At 38.9% G+C, this 16,955-nt stretch overlaps 1 protein-coding gene across 1 annotated transcript; it reads left to right on the top strand.

Moving 5' to 3' along the window:
- The first annotated feature begins 4,368 nt into the window (after positions 1-4,368).
- On the top strand, positions 4,369-15,391 carry fshr (follicle stimulating hormone receptor). The gene is made up of 14 exons (XM_039787621.1): positions 4,369-4,833; positions 6,862-6,933; positions 7,937-8,011; positions 8,242-8,316; positions 8,408-8,482; positions 9,015-9,089; positions 9,859-9,936; positions 10,796-10,864; positions 10,964-11,038; positions 11,546-11,731; positions 12,087-12,307; positions 12,666-12,847; positions 12,940-13,131; positions 13,833-15,391. The coding sequence occupies exons 1-14, from the start codon at positions 4,637-4,639 to the stop codon at positions 14,349-14,351; spliced, it is 2,091 nt and encodes a 696-aa protein (XP_039643555.1). The 5' UTR covers positions 4,369-4,636; the 3' UTR covers positions 14,352-15,391.
- The last annotated feature ends 1,564 nt before the right edge of the window (positions 15,392-16,955 follow it).

The raw sequence follows: 16,955 nt of genomic DNA, 5'->3' as shown, positions 1-16,955 counted from the left end.
TAAACCAGAGCACTTTTTCTCCCATCCCAGAATGCTATGTGGACTAGTAAGGTACATACTGTTGCCATGCTAACATGAATAGAGCATGTTAGCATTCATTTTAAAGGAGAAATGTGTGTTTTCAGGTGTTTACTGTATGTGAAACAAAGGCTTTTGTGGCTCCAGAAGGAATGATATCACTTGAGTCAGTGTCGGTTGGGGCTGAAGGGTACTACATATACTGTAGATATTTGATACTGTCTGTGATTCTTTCAGGAAAATCTCTTAAAGCAACACTATGTAACTTTTAGGCCTACAGGTTGTCTCATTGGAACTACAACTCGCGTCGGATAGCACGAGTTGTAGTTTCAATGAGACAACCTGTAGGGCTAAAAGTTACATAGTGTTGCTTTAAAATACAGGTAAAGCAAGAATTTGGTCATCAGTTTTTGAGGTAGGCTACTGTCGTGAACTCAAATGTTGGACAATAGGAAATATTTAAAAAAAGGCTTGTACATCATCAATGCACCTTTTTAACATCAGACATTTGAATTGTCATAGCAGGAAAACCACAGGTGGCTCTAATAACATCAACAATGGCTGTCGTCCATGAAAGAGCCCCACTAAAGCCATATCAGTGAAGTCTATCAACCTTTTGATTTTATGCTTCTATTTGGTTTGTTGAGCAATTCAATTTTATTGTCACTGACACAATGTGCACGCACATATTACGGAATTTGTAGTCTCCATACTCCAACAAACAGCGCACATACAAGCAGGGAGACTGTCTAGTCACATTCTGCAGAGTTAAAAACTAGGCTACTCAATATTTTCATCCACACCTCCCCTGCACAGGTGCAGAACAGTCAGCAAAAGATGAATCAAAAAAGGCATATCGTGTATTGGCACACACACCTCTTCCTCAGTCATTCATTTCCACTCCTCTGTGCAGCTGCATTTGTCAGACTATGTCTATCTCCCTGTCGTTCTCTCTGTCTCTCTTTCTCTTTCTTTCTTTCTTTCTTTCTTTCTTTCTTTCTTTCTTTCTTTCTTTCTTTCTTTCTTTCTTTCTTTCTTTCTTGCCTTGTGTAACCAAAACTGTGGGAGAGTGTGTGAGTGTGTGGTCATGTCAGGAGCTCAAGGTTGTGTTTTTCCCTTCTGCTTTGGAATAAATTATAAAAGAGCTGTGTTCATCCACATAGTTCCCACAGCAAAACACACAGAACTATGTATCAGTAGAAGACAATTTTGTGAAGAGTAGAAGCTGAAGATGCATAAAGGAGAAAATGAAACACACACAAAATAAGATGTTTGTTACTCTCTCAGTCACACACACAGTGTGTGTGTGTGTGTGTGTGTGTGTGTGTGTGTGTGTGTGTGTGTGTGTGTGTGTGTGTGTGTGTGTGTGTGTGTGTGTGTGTGTGTGTGTGTGTAAGTAGAGAGGCAGACTGTCCTGCTGACATGTGGGGAGTGCAGTGGAAAGGAATATTATGTCCATTGTTATCAAGTGTGCTCATCTTTCAACACAAATATGAGACATGCAGGAGACAAAACAAATTCACGCCTGTTCCCCATAATTATTCTTTTTTTGTTAGTTTGTTAACTTTCAGGATAAAAAGAAAGACAAGTGGCCAGAAATAACATACTCCTTACTGTCTGTATTATTTACTTCCAAACTGTAAATAATCCAGATTTATTTATGCACCGAAAATAAATAGATATAAAAATAGTGTGAAATACATTTTAACTGCTCAGCAGAGAGACGGAGCTGGCCGCCGCCTCTGCTTATTCAGGGAGTTAGGTCAATGTCGATAAATCATTCGACACTGTGGACTTTAATGCGTAGGTCTACTCCTGTATGGCTCGCATCGAGTTATTTAGCATAATACAACCCGGTCTCCTATTTCATAATAAACTCTTGTAACAATTTGCCGGGCAAGCTGGTGGACCACATGGTCATTCACAGACACCACAATTTAGATAAGTAATGCATTTCAGTGTGTCATCCTTAATATTTAATATTTATAGATGTCTGTAATTCGAAGTCTTTTTCTTACAATGTCAAACAAACTAAACTAGCCACTGTTAGCTAGCCACCTCTTTGTTAGCGTTAACTTGTCAACATTAACCTTTTACTGCATTTTGTCAGTTTCAGGGCTCCACAAAAAAACAGTTAAGTCAAACAAGTTTCCTTGCTCAGCAGTGAGGTAAGTGATTTCACTTCTCTGATTTTTAAGTTGATGTACTATTCAGTTTTTCATCTTTTTTAGAATCAGAATCAGAAAAGGGGGTATTGCCAAGTAAGTAACGTTATCCTAAAATTTAATATTTAATTAATTAATGCATTAAAGTGGCCATATTATGCAAATTTTCAGGTTCATAATTGTATTTTGAGGTTGTACCAGAATAGGTTTACATGGTTTAATTTTCAAAAAACACCATATTTTTGTTTTACTGCACATTGCTGCAGCTCCTCTTTTCACCCTGTGTTCAGGTCTCTCTTTTAGCTACAGAGTGAGACATCTCACTGCTGTAACATCTTTGTTGGTAGTCGCACATGCGCAGTAGTGGTGTGTTCTTTTTGTCCACTGAAGTCGATCTACGAGTCGTTTTCCGGAGTTACAACCCGGAAGTTGCAAAAAGAACGCCCCCGAGGTCATATTTACGACTCGTCAAGTCGTCTGAACTCAGAGGACCCCGAGATCACTTTCAAAGATGGCTACGTCATGCATCACACGTAGTAAACACTGTGGTTTTCTACAATTTTAAGCACTTTTGTCTTTGTTGTAACCAAATGAAGAAGTCGTACACATAGCACTGTATACTGCTACCTATAGGCATGTCGCTACAGTCTTATTATGAGTTAAATACCGCCTAATTAGTTATTTTGTAGCTTGTGCAGCTGAAATTGGCTAGAGACGCTCGGTTGCTATTTGACAACAATGGCTTTAAGCCGAGTCTTGAGCAGAAAGCAGAGCAGTAGCCTAACGTTAACGTTAATCAAAACGTAATTTTCATGTATCAAACTGTGAGATATATTTGTGTAATATGTCAATAACTGGGTGAATAGAATCCTAAATGTTACTAAAATCCATCTTGTCTCCGACTCGTAGTATTGTGTGACAAAAAGAATGCAACAACCCGCGGTTATTCGTTTTTCGACACGGATGTGACGTCATGCTCGAGCTACTAGTCGCGATTACAAGACAAAAAGAACGCACCATAGCTAGGTAAGGATCACATCATCTAGCAGTTTCCTTCTACAACTTCAGTATTACAAGGCAGGATTAGCCAGGAAACTAAGTTTTGTAGCAGTGTTTTGCCATTCAGAGTGAGCTAGCATGCTACGGTTGGCCACCTCGTTTCGGCTAGTGACGTAAAAAGCCGTGCCGATTTTGAACAGCTCACCCAGAGACTGAAGGCAGGACACATTCAGAAACCCGTATCTCACTCAAAACAGCATGGATGGATTTTTTTCATAATATGGGTACTGAGTGTTTGAAAAAGAAATGCTGTGATAACTAGTTGGGTTTTAACAATGGGAATATGTGGGTGGCTTGACTGTCTAATCTGGTAAGAATTAAAATCTGAATCTAACTGAAAATATTTCTAGAAAATGTTAGGCAAGCTTTCAATCTTATGGATTGCTTTATACACAAATTCAGAAATTTGGATCCTATTGATGTCAAATAGAAATAATTTTTAATTTAAAAACCAATGAGGCAGATGGCTGCCTGAAACTAGAAGAAATAGTGGCTTGACAGTTGTGGTAAATGTATTGGCCCACACAATGTTACCATAAGAAAGATATGGATAAGAAACTATAATAAAGGGTAAGGTGACTCTTAGGGCTAACTATGGTACCCACTTTGCTTATTTCTTTGAGATGTAGTCAATATGTTTCTTTCAGCTAAGCTTGTCGTCTACAAGAACACCTAAAAAACTAGAGAGATTTGAGTGATGGGTACACCATCCATGTTTATCTTTGCCTTATCCCTGCAATCATTCTTGTTCTTAGCCACAAAATGATAAAGTTAGTTTTCTTGATATTAAGAAACAGCTTATTTACCTTAAACCAATTTGCAGTCTGGCACATATCTGTGTTAATTAATTTCATCAGAATTTAAAAATCTTAATGAGAGAGAAACACACTGTCATCCGTAAATGAAATAGCAACCCAATAACGTGGACATTTTCGGACAGACTAAAGTGTGTAATTTGTAAAAGCTTGAAAGAATTGTCTTCATCACAGCATCCTATCAAGATCTGTGAATTGCAGTGGTGCTTTTTGTACAAGCACACACAACCCAGCAGGGACCTCCTACATCCTCATACACCCATAAAGCTTTTCACACGCCCCCATTATTCACAACTGCATGGCAGAAAGCATAAAACGCCTCATACTTCTTCTCTCTTCGACCTGGCGGTGAACCAAGAGTGGATAGACGGACAAACGGGCAAAACCATTAATGTCAAATCTGGAGTGTGGGCTCTGGAAGGCCTGCATGCATACAAAACACCACGTGGAACAGAGAGAGACCGGAAAATAGAGACAGAAGTGGGAAGAAGAGTGGGAAGAAACAAAGTAATAATTACAAGGAGATTTGAAAAGTGAAAACCTAAAATACAACAACCTGGACTGTGGACATAGACTGCAATGATGATGGTGATGATTCTGATCCTGTTAATGATTGTGACGATAAAGACGGGAGCAGCATCGGCGCCAGGCCCTGAGATGGATATTAAACCTGGAGTTGAGACTGGCGTGGCCAAACGAACCGTGCACTTCTGCCACCAGCTGGGCTTCAGGGTCACAGAGATTCCCTCCAACATCTCCAGTAACACCCAATGCCTGTGAGTACAGATTCACACATAGCCTACATACAAGTGGACGCACACAAATATCTGCAGCAATGTTGGGAGGCAGATACCGCAGCCATTGTAGATGTTTTCATTTAACTTGCTTGCTGCACAGTTGTTTCACGTCCGAGAGAAATTCTTTGGAAATTCCTGCAATGCTAATGTAACAACAATGTTGCTTACAGTGCTCTTATTGTTGGCAACTGTACAGAAAACCAAAGGATAAGCTTTTATGGAGCGTTCTTCTTTTGACTCATTCTTTTATTTAGATGCTTTTTCGTGAATTTGTGGATTTTCTTTTTTAGTATTAATTGTTGTAGTTGTGGGACTTGCACAAGACAGATTTTATAAAGAATGGACAAAATTGAATTAGCAAAGGCCATGATAAAGTAATGCATTTTTGTTTTTTTTTAAGGATTATTTTTTGGGGGCATTTTTAGCCTTTGTTTTGAGGACAGCTGAAGACATGAAAGGGGAGAAAGAGGGGGGAATGACACGCAGCAAAGGGCTGCAGGTCAGAGTCAAACCCTGGCCCGCTGCGTTGAGGCGTAAACCTCTATACTGTGTCTGGGTGCTGCTCTACCAACTGAGCTATCCGGGCGCCGAGTAACGTGTTTGTGTCTGAACTACCAGCTTACACCTCACCAATCAGCGTCAGGTGAGGAACTGGCTGTTCGTTCAAAACAACAATGGCAGACATGACAGACAGGATGGTTTTTCCAAACAGTTTTCTATGACAGCTTATGGTTCTGTGTAACAAACTATCTGGCTCGTCAGGTTAGCCCAGGTGAGGATGTAGCAGCAAAACCCCTGAGTGTATTGAATTTAGCAAGGGTGCATTTTATTGCTCATGAATTCATCTTTTCATGTCTAAAGTAAAAGTTCAACATGTTGGCTTATTTGCTTTCTTGCTAAGTGTTAGATGAGAAGCATGATACCACTCTTGTGTCTGTACAGAATAACGTTGATAGCTGTTTCCAGCATTTATTTTGAGTTTGACGTGGACAGCATCTAATGGTTACAACCTAACACTACATTACAAATTACATGTGAGCAAAACATTGATAATATGTGAATGAATTGGGCTGACAAAAGGTTTCTTACTATCAACCCAACATGAACTTTCCTCCGGCATGTTTCTGCATAAAATGGCAAGTCGTGTGCCAAATATTCGCCGACTTTTCTGAGTTGTTGTTTTGACTCGAGGGGGTTTTAACGTGAATTTTCCCAATCGAGAACACATTTTTCTGATAATTTCGACACCACATGAATAATGTATTAAGTAATGTAGCGTGGCTTTAGCCTCCAAAGGTGTTGATTAAAGGGACTGCGAGTAGTTGACGTGTTTTTGACACAGAGCTGGATGAGGCACAAAGTAAACACTGACCTGCTGTTTGGGCCGTTGAAATGTTTTGAAGGAATCTCAAGGCCAAAGTGAGGAGGGGATGGAACGGTGGGGGTTGGGGTTGGGGTCAGCATAAAGATTAGCATCTCCTGAAGCAGAAACATGCACTTAGACATACTGTTGAACAAAGTACAGACGTAATCTGACTCACAGATACAGCCGACACAAGCGCACAGACGAGGACGTACTTTGTGGCAGTAGTAGCGTCCATTCCCAAGAGACACTGTTCTGTTCTGCTCGAAGGTCAAGACTCAGGAACAGTGGGGATATTTGCAAGTATGCAGCAATGGAGAGCCATTTCACATGTGAGCTACAACCACCAGATGCAAAATAAGCTTGGGGTCTTTCTATAGACATTCTGTACACAAAACAGTTTGCTTCTTGCATGAAAAGAAAATCCCCACACATGAGTGAGTAACTGGTCGTAGCCTCGCTGACCTCCCTCATAATTCAATGCAAATACAAAGTTGAAAATGTAGAAATGACCCCCCACCCCTGCCACAGAACAAAAAATGGACACTAATGACTTTTTTTTAAGGATTTCTCTTCAGTGATTAAGTTCCTGCGAGAAGAGTAACGCTGAGAGCTGATGTGAGTGGCTGGTTTTGTATCAACAGGGAAGTTAAGCAGACGCAGATCAGAGTGATTCCCCAGGGCGCCCTCACCAGCCTGCAGCATCTCAGGAAACTGTAAGTGTCTGTCGTTCATATTTATTCTTTGATGTGGAACATAATGAACGGAGGAGGTCACTCAAACACTCAATATGTGGATCATCCAAACAGGAGAGAAGTGATCAGGCCTCATCGACAAATTTCTCTCTACAGATTTGGTGTTATTCCTCTAAATAAAATAAAAAAGAAGGTATTTAATACACTTTTGTGTTTAGCTGAATTTTATATACAGTGCATAAAGCTGAGTATTGAAAGTATCCCCTACATTCACAGTGCATGAATGCCTGAAACTAATGGAAATCCAAAATATGGAATTATATTTGTGCTAACAAACTTCAGTTTTTAATTCATCTTTATTGTGTGCATATGCATAATAGCAAACATGATATGTATAGATAACGCTAAATTATTGAAATTATCCCCCATATTTATAGTATTTCTACATGAGTTTGAATTAATTCTGAAATCCCTAAAACCAATGGGAAACAAAACAAAAAGAAAGTATGGAATGTGTGCTACAAACTTTATTTGTCTTTTATATTGTGTGCCTTTGTGTATAATAGCAAACATGCAACAAATGGGGTGTTTGCTTGAGTTAAATTAGTCTTTATAATAATGTATCTACAGAATATAATCTATTTGCATGCAAAAGATCTTTGTCTGTGCTTAAAATGTGCCACTGCACACTCAGAATTCAGACACAAATTATCCTCATTATGTATCCCTGGTTTTTGTGACATGTTGTGGTGCTTCCAATAAATTTGGAACTTAGGAAATACAATTGTTTGCCCTATATGACGTTGCCATTTTGTTTAATGACGAAAAGCTTGGCCTTCTTAGCATTGTTTTTTGTGGTGATCCTCCCAAAAGTACTATAATAAGTGTGACATGACAAATGTCTCCTGTTCTTCTATTTTATTTGGGTAACATGCCATAATTGTAAATAAAGTTGAAAAAAGATTGTACAATTTATATCCCTTGATTCACCTTCTTCCTTTTTTCCAACTTCCTCCAACCTCAGCACCATATTGGAGAACGATATGCTGAAGACCATCAGTGCATTTGCCTTCGCCAGCCTCCCTCAGCTCATTGCAATGTGAGTATATAGTTTTCTAAAAGCCACTGCTCGTGACGTAGTTAATCCAAAGTGCTTGAGTGTTCAGTTGATCTTTATTGAGGAACAAGAACAACTGCAAATTCTGAGAAAGCTGATCACCTCAACAGCTGAGGAGTAAGCTTGACAGGGTGGTGGAGAGTGAATGAAGACCTTACAGCTGATATATACAGTATGTTGTATCCTTCTTTACACATTTGTGTTTCCTTTAGCTCCATTGATGGGAATGTTGCGTTGGAGAGTATAGGAGCTTTTGCTTTCTCTGATCTCCCTGAACTCCGTGAGATGTAAGTATAACTGTCTGGATAATGGCAGTGGTGTCTCTATCATCTGTTGAGCCAGACTACATGAGTACATGACTATATGTGTTTTTTTCAGAACCATAAGAAGGTCAAAACACCTTAGACACATCCATCCAGATGCTTTCAAGAACATCGTGAAACTACAGTATCTGTGAGTACTCAGTGAGAGTGCAGCAGGGAGGATGATTTTCTTCTTTAGTTTGTGTTTTTTAAGCTGAGTTTCAGTCCAAAATGGGTCATGGGTGACAGGCCAACTTCTGACAGGCCCCCACACGACCAGAGCCCTCATTTTTTTATTAGCTTGGATTCCCTGGAAGAGAAATCAAGTGTCACACTTTACATCTCATCATTTACCACAAAATTACTTATCCATCATTTTAGCAATTAAAATATTTGTTACAAAAACATCAAATACTAAATTGTTGCCAACAAAAAGAAAGGACTGTTATTCGGAACAAGGAGTTCTTTAAATGTTTGTTTGATTTATCTCTCTGTCGCCTGAGCTTCTCTCTGAATTGTCTTGGAATCTCTTCACTTGCTAATTTTTATCTACAGTTTGTTATTACATTGAATGTAACATTGTCTGATTTTATCACTATGACTCACTGTATAGAGTATCTGTTGTTCAGAGGCAGACACAGTGTGAATGTCATAACATTTGGTGGTTAATCTGCACATCACAGGCTCATCTCCTACTCCGGACTAAGAATGTTTCCAAACTTCACCAAGATCCACTCCAAGGCGCGCGGCTTTCTGGTGTACGTCTCAACACAATATACAAATGAACTACAAATAGGGCTGGGCGATGTGGAGAAAATCTGATATCACGATATTCTTGACCAAATACCTCGATATCGATATTGTGGCGATATTCTAGGGTTAACAATTGGTGCTCTAACAAAATATCTTCACACTTAGATTTTAGATAAATAATCATCAGTAATGTGAACATAATGTCTAAGTGGGGAAAAGGCAAATAATAAAAGAGCTAAAACAGTCTGGTAAATTCAGAAGAGTACATCACTTTACTGTAATGCAGCCTTTAAAACCAGGAAAAGACACCACTTATGTCATATCATGATATTACCATATCCAAAATCTAAGACGATATCTAGTCTCATATCACAATATGGATATAATATCGATATATTGCCCAGCCCTAATGCCCACACACCATTATTCCCACATGCACTTGAACATATAGGCATGTACACAGATTGAAAAAGCCCAAAAGAAATCCAACACATACACTGCAGTTAAAACCTACGCAATGAGTAGTCCTTACAGAACAGAATATCAGAAATACAAACCATCTGTCCCTCATCTCCACCCTTTAAAAATCTCCATTTTTAAACTGTCTCCCATCTGACATCTACCAGCTTCAAAAAGGAAGTGGATTTAAAGGGACTGTAGCATGTTTTTCTGATATTTTGCAGTGTACATATATTGCTATTTTTCTAACTATTTATGTACTTTTCAATATTTGTTTGTTGTTAATCATGGGTTTTTGATCTATGTTCTGCTTAGTGACCTGCAAGATAACAACCACATAGAGAGAGTCCCCGCCAATGCCTTCAGAGGCCTCTGCACTCAAACTATCATCATGTAAGGGATTCATCACTTTTTTAGAAACACGTGCACCACTCTCACACTGCTCCAAGTGGGCATTACATGCGCAATGACGAATGTTCCCTGAAATGCTCTCTGCCCTCTTTACTGAACCCTGTCTTCTACTTGTCTCCATTTTCTGCATTTGTCACACTCTTACGGCTATATATATATATATATATATATATATATATATATATATATATATATATATATATATATAAATTGCCTCTTTATTTTTGTCCATGCTACTTTACTATTCTCTATTTCTACTCCACTATGTTTGAAAGGGAAATAAAGGGGAATATTTTACATACAAGTAAATTAATAAAATATGATGCAATTTTGTAGATTGAACTACGTGACAGAATGTAAAATAGCTCAAAGTAGCTCCCTTTCAACCAGTTGCTAGATTAAAATGCATCTTAAATTGTGATGCATCAGTAATAATAATCAAATATTACAATATATAATTACTTTTACTGTTAATACTTTAAGTGTATTTTGCTGATAATACTGTTTTTACTTTGACTTTAACTTAATAGACAACTTTTACTTTGTAGTATTACTTTTACTTAAACGATAGACATATTGGGAAATATACTTCTCATTTAACTCTCTTATTAAAAATTCTGCCATATCTCTGCCCAACTAATGTAGTCTGCCGACAGCTTTGGTCTCTAAGGAAGTCTTACATAATAATAGTGTTTTCTGTGTACTCATACAACTTTCGTCACTGAGAACAAAAGAAATGCACACACTAACATTAGCTTTGATATTTCAAAGAAGTTCATTGTTGAGAATTGTTTGTGTTGGAGCCGCATGACTGTAATTTGGCTTCTCTTTCTAATGACAGACGGCTCAACAGAAATGGCATTAAGGAGGTGGCAAGTGACGCCTTCAATGGCACAAAGATGCACAGATTGTGAGTCACAGGCAGAGACACGATAACAAACAGACGATTTACAAAAAGAAAAAAGAAAAGTCAGCTCACATATTTAATTTGTCTCTTCCTCTCTCTTAGGTATCTGAGAGGAAACACACAGCTTACTCACATCAATCCCAACGCCTTTGTGGGTTCCAGTGAGTTGGTGGTACTGTAAGCATGACATCCAACAGTAACTGCCTACATGATTCACCCTCCTTATCGTCACTTAGGAGAAAACAAGAAACAGTGTGGCATTTGTGGGGAGGCTCAGAATACTTAGAAACATGCCAGATTTAAGGTAAAAATAAACTGAGAGCAGGTTTATTCCCCAATCAACATTTCTATTGAAGTAGCAATCAGAAAAGTTTGTATTTGTTTTGCGCTGTCATTGCTGTAGTGTCTGTTGACTCCACATCTCAGCACTCACTTCAATCAATCACGCTTCCCGTGAACTTTCTTATCAGCAAACTTGAGTTTCAGTGTTTATTGAAAGCAAAACTGGAGGGTTTTTTTGTTCTAAGAAAAATTAATAACAGCTTTTATGAACTGATTATTGGTCAAATGCCTGATACATATAGCAAACCGAGAAGACATATGTTAAACATGGCATGGATTCTGAAATTATAATGACAGTAACGTATCTGTTAGATACCAACTTGTTTGTATTTGTTTTTGCAGGGACATTTCTCACACAGCCCTCAGCTCCCTGCCAGACTACATCCTCGGTGGACTCCAGGAGCTGATCGCAGAGGCCGCCCACAATCTGAAAAAACTTCCTCCTCTAGAGCTTTTCACCAAACTCCGCCAGGCCAACCTGACGTATCCGTCACACTGCTGCCTCCTGCAAAACATAAGCAGGAACAGGTACACATGCATTATCGTCAAAAGGTTTCTGAACACCTTATTATTAAAGAAATAGATCAAAATATGTTTATTTCTTTCCGAGAGTTGGATGAGAAGATACAGGACGAGTATATATTATATATATTTTAGCAAAGTTTTATTTTTGTTATTGATATCTTGTCATGACTCCATTCCTGGTTAATTACCATTAACCAATACTGTAGTATTGGCCACATAGCCTTGATCTTTAAGGTTTTCTTGTCATAAACTCATAGAAAAACATTGTGTCAATAAAGTGAATGCTGTATTAGTGGGCAAAGTATTGAAAACTATGAAAACACCTCATAGATTTTGTTTACATGCTTTTTGTATGTAGATCGAGTTGGCACACCCTGTGCTCTCACCCCGAGGCTCAGAATAACCGTCAATTCCATAGAGACTACTGCTCCAACTCCACCTCCATCACCTGCAGCCCAGCCCAAGATGCCTTTAACCCCTGTGAGGACATCATGCCCTCCGTCCCCCTACGGGTCCTCATCTGGATCATCTCTATCCTCGCGCTGCTGGGGAACACAGTGGTACTTCTTGTCTTGTTAGGTATGAAATGGGACAATCTCAAACTTTCATCCTGTCCTACTTTCCCTCATTTGTTACCTCCTTACCTCTTTTTTACAGTCTGCTTTCCTTCATTATGTTCTTTCTTCCATTCTACCTTCTTTTCTAATTTTCTTCCTCTTTACAGTTCCTTGCTTTTGTCTTTGCTTATAGGCTTATTTCTATACTTCTATTAATTCTTCCGAAAACGTTTTTTCACATAACAGCTAAACTAAGCTTTATTCTCTTTCACAATAAAATATCGACTAGAGGAATGTTAATACTTGTTTACTTTTACTTGTTTACTTTTGGGTACCAAGAATTTGTTTTGGCATTTTTTTCCCCACCGTTGCATTGTCAGGCAGCCGCTGCAAACTGACTGTTCCTCGCTTCCTGATGTGCCACTTGGCCTTTTCTGACCTCTGCATGGGCATCTACCTGGTAATCATAGCATCTGTGGACATGCTCACTCGTAGCCAGTACAGCAGCTATGCCATATACTGGCAGACGGGCCTGGGCTGCAGTGCTGCAGGCTTCTTCACGGTGCGTATGCATGCATTGAGTCCATTGCATACATGTGATAGCTCTACATAAATAACAACACTCATAAATGTCCATGTTTGTTTAAATTACAGGTGTTTGCCAGTGAGCTGTCAGTGTTCACATTAACAGCGATCACACTAGAGCGCTGGCACACAATCACAAATGCCCTGCGGCTCGATCGTAAACTTCGCCTGAGACATGCATGTATTGTCATGACAGCAGGCTGGATTTTCTCCTCTCTTGCCGCTTTGCTGCCCACAGTTGGGATCAGCAGCTATGAAAAGGTGAGTGCTTTGTATAAGACCGCACACTCTCCATTCAACTCGTTGTGACAACAATTCACTGCATATTTCTTTTTAGAATTTGCTCAGGTCGATGTAATTGTGGATGCAAAATGGTGCATGAACTCATTCATTCAATCAATCAATCAATCAATCAATCAATTTATTATTTGTCACATAATGTCATATTACAGTATACAGTGAAATTTCATATTTTATATATACATATAAAATATATTTCATATTCTACAAACTGACATATATGCTTTACTATATGCATATGTATGCTCCAAAATATGCAAAACTACAAATGTAATGTTTTGTATGTCTAAGATAACATTCAGTAGCGATTAATCGACAATTATTTTCTCAATTAATCGATTAATCGTTTGGTCCATAAAAGAAAAAAGAAAAATGGTCATAACTAATTTCTAGATCCCCAATGTGACGTCATCAAATGTCAATATCAAATCAATGTTTTTATTGAAAGTTACTTAACTGTAAAACTAAAAGGAATTGAAAAATACTTGTCATGTATGTAAACTTGTATGTATGAGAGGCTTTTAGCTGAGGTTTAACTGGTCTAGAACCTGTGCAGTCTAGCTTTTTGTATCCCAGGTTATGTCATGGAAATTAAGTACATTCAAGGCCCTTGTACACTGTGTGATTTTGAATATGTGTGTCTGTATTTCTTTGTGGCGCAGGTGAGTATCTGCCTCCCTATGGACGTGGATCATCTGGTGTCTCAGGTCTATGTGGTGTCTCTCCTCCTCCTCAACATCCTGGCCTTTTTCTGTGTGTGCGGCTGTTATCTCAGCATCTACCTGACCGTCCGCAACCCCTCATCAGCACCGGCACACACCGAAACCTGCGTCGCCCAACGCATGGCCATCCTCATCTTCACTGACTTTGTCTGCATGGCTCCCATCTCCTTCTTTGCTGTGTCAGCCGCCCTCAAGCTCCCTCTCATCACCGTCTCAGACGCTAAAATACTGCTGGTCCTCTTTTACCCGATCAACTCCTGCTCCAACCCCTTCCTGTACGCCTTCTTCACCCGCACTTTCAGGCGGGATTTCTTTCTCTTCACAGCTCGCTTTGGCCTGTTTAAAACCCGGGCGCAGATTTACCGGACAGAGAGTTCCTGGACCTCTCCAAAGACCAGCCATGTTACGCTGTACTCCTTGGCCAATACATTAAGTCTAGATGGGAAACAAGAGTGCTGACTGTCATTCAAAAATCCACAGATACAGACTTTTTGCTAGATGTTAATATATTTCTCTCCCCACAGTAGTCCTTTTTCTCTTAGGCAAATACATAAAATTCCTCTTAGGTCTAATGGAGATATTGACAGAATAAAATGCACCCTTAAAGTTACAAGAAATGAAGAGGTGCCCTTGTTGTGGAGACACCGAACAGACTGCTAAATCCTCAATATGATGCCCCAACTCATTATTCTTATTCTTTGGACTTTGGATATGATCAAATTTTGTTGATTTTCATGTACCTCCAATATGTCCAGTATCTTTGGCTAGCACATCAGCCATTGGCTCTTCGGGTCTGACCTCTGACCTGCAACAACACAGGCCACAAGTGTCCTTCTGAAACCATGTGTATCCCAGGGTAAAGACTACTGTATGTACAGTGCATACAGAATTCCAAGTAAAGATAGCTACAGAATAACTGCAGATGCTTTGACCAAATCTAGGTTAAAAAGCTGTCCTAGATAATTCCTTGCGTTTTGTTTTAACTTGATTGGAACGCCAGATGGGTGGAGTTTACTGCATCATAGCAATTGAGATCACAAGTAAAAGTGGAAAGAGCAGAGGAAGGTGAGTACACTGATTTTACTTTCATGCATTGTCTTGTGTAACAAATGCCATCCATCTGGTGTCTCGGGATAATTAAATAAACTGAAGTACTTTGAAACAGTTTAACAAAGGTTTGACAGTCAGGATGTTGTCATATAATATGCACATCAAGAAATTAACATTCATTTAGCATTCAATGTTATGATTGAATGATATTCATTAAGAAACACACTGCAGGGACCTACTGATTAATAATCTCCACATACACTCTGTCTGCTGTTGCTCACCATGCCTCCACATCCCTCCTACCCTTCAGTTCATCCTAAAATGAAGGACATGTAATTATCTTTGTAATGTAATGACGTTTATCGTTTGTAAATGGAAGTATTAAGTGCCACTTTTTTTTTTAAATCTGTTTTCTACAAAATATATCTTTTTGATGTTTTTCCATGTCATTTATAGATTTGTTTATATCCTCTCTGCGTAGTAGTAGACTGCATCAGAGTAGATTTTGTATGGTGAATGTGAGTTTATTAGGAGTAGTAACAAAAGGAAAAAAAACACACACACACTTAATTGAGTTGTCTTTATCTAGAAATGCTGTCCTTCAGAGCATCCAAAGCTTTCAAGGACAAAGTGACCCTACCAACCTCTGCTCTGTGTGCCAGGGTGGGTTGTGGAAGGGGAGGGGAGACTCCACAGCTGCTCTTTCTACTTATTACAGGAGGATGGATATGGCAGCTAGATAAAGCACGCACACACACACACGCGCGCGCGCACACGCACACACACACACACACACACACACACACACACACACACACACACACACACACACACACACACACACACACACACACACACACACACACACACACACACTCAGAAGCAAGTAACCCAGGGTTTCAAGGCTGCAGCTGCAAGAAGGAATCCGAGTCCATCTCATTGATATGGATACACTGCCTCCTACATGCCAACATTGAACGTGTGGGTGCATTTATAAACTTAAACCACCAGGTGACGCTACTGATGCAGGATTTATTGGGATCTCTGTTTTGGCCTACTCAGCTGTGAACAACATATTTCAAGTCATCCTCTCAACAGTCAACAATTTATAGTGACAGCAAAGCACACCTTTACAGCAGTTCAGTGTGAGGTCAAATGAATGTAGATACAAAAACATACATCAGTGTGAAAGTTGATTTTTAACAGAACAATAATGTACTATTCTCTCATAACATGTCTTAATAAAAAACGATTTGTAACAAAAAAAGAAACATACAAGATTACATCGCTGTTCCTGTCTGCAACAATAATGTTATTTTTGAGAAAAGACTGATACAGTCTCAGTAAGATGTTGTTTTGCAGCTCAGGACTGGAAACAACATCTAAAAAACTCCCGTTTCCTTGTTCCTTGTCATGCAGTGCTGAAAAGCACTTAAGATGATTAAATGGATAACATCCCTTTATATAGAAATGTAATCATCCTCTATTCACTGATTATTATATATATATATATATATAAATGATTAATCACTGCTTTTGTTTACTGTTTAAAGGTGTGGTAAGAGCTACATAAAGATCTTCTCCAGACAGAAAAGCTATGTAACAGAAAAAGGAGAAAAAAGTGACGCCAGATAAAACCTTTTAACAATGCAACAAAACGGTCTCAGTAATGCTGTGTTCTAACTACTCTGAAATCATAGCCTTATTGTTTGCAGCCAAACAATGCCATCTGGTGGTCCAATCACGTGAAATGATACTAATTGACCAAATGTGTTTATTAAAGTGATACTCCACCCAAAGTCTATGATTTGAGGCTCAAATACTCACCTCCTGCAGATAGGAGTAGGAAAAGTTTCTGTAAAAAGATTATAGTTTGCATTCATGGATTCCAATTGTATCCATAATTCCTTAAATTTGTATTTAAGTGATACCTCAAAAGATTCATATAAAAAATATCAAAAAGATCATTCCATTTCCGTGTTATTAGAACTTTTAATTTTTACTTTAAAATTT

This window comes from Perca fluviatilis, chromosome 21 (genome assembly GCF_010015445.1).
Source record: "Perca fluviatilis chromosome 21, GENO_Pfluv_1.0, whole genome shotgun sequence".
Lineage (NCBI taxonomy): Eukaryota > Metazoa > Chordata > Actinopteri > Perciformes > Percidae > Perca > Perca fluviatilis.
This window is presented reverse-complemented; position numbering and strand designations above follow the sequence as displayed.

Excerpts from the sequence above, each read along its gene's own strand:
- fshr (XM_039787621.1), top strand. The coding sequence starts at position 4,637 with ATGATGATGGTGATGATTCTGATCCTGTTAATGATTGTGACGATAAAG. Across the intron at positions 8,317-8,407 it reads CTCCCTGAACTCCGTGAGAT|AACCATAAGAAGGTCAAAAC; the intron begins GTAAGTATAACT and ends TGTTTTTTTCAG. Across the intron at positions 9,090-9,858 it reads AAGGCGCGCGGCTTTCTGGT|TGACCTGCAAGATAACAACC; the intron begins GTACGTCTCAAC and ends TGTTCTGCTTAG.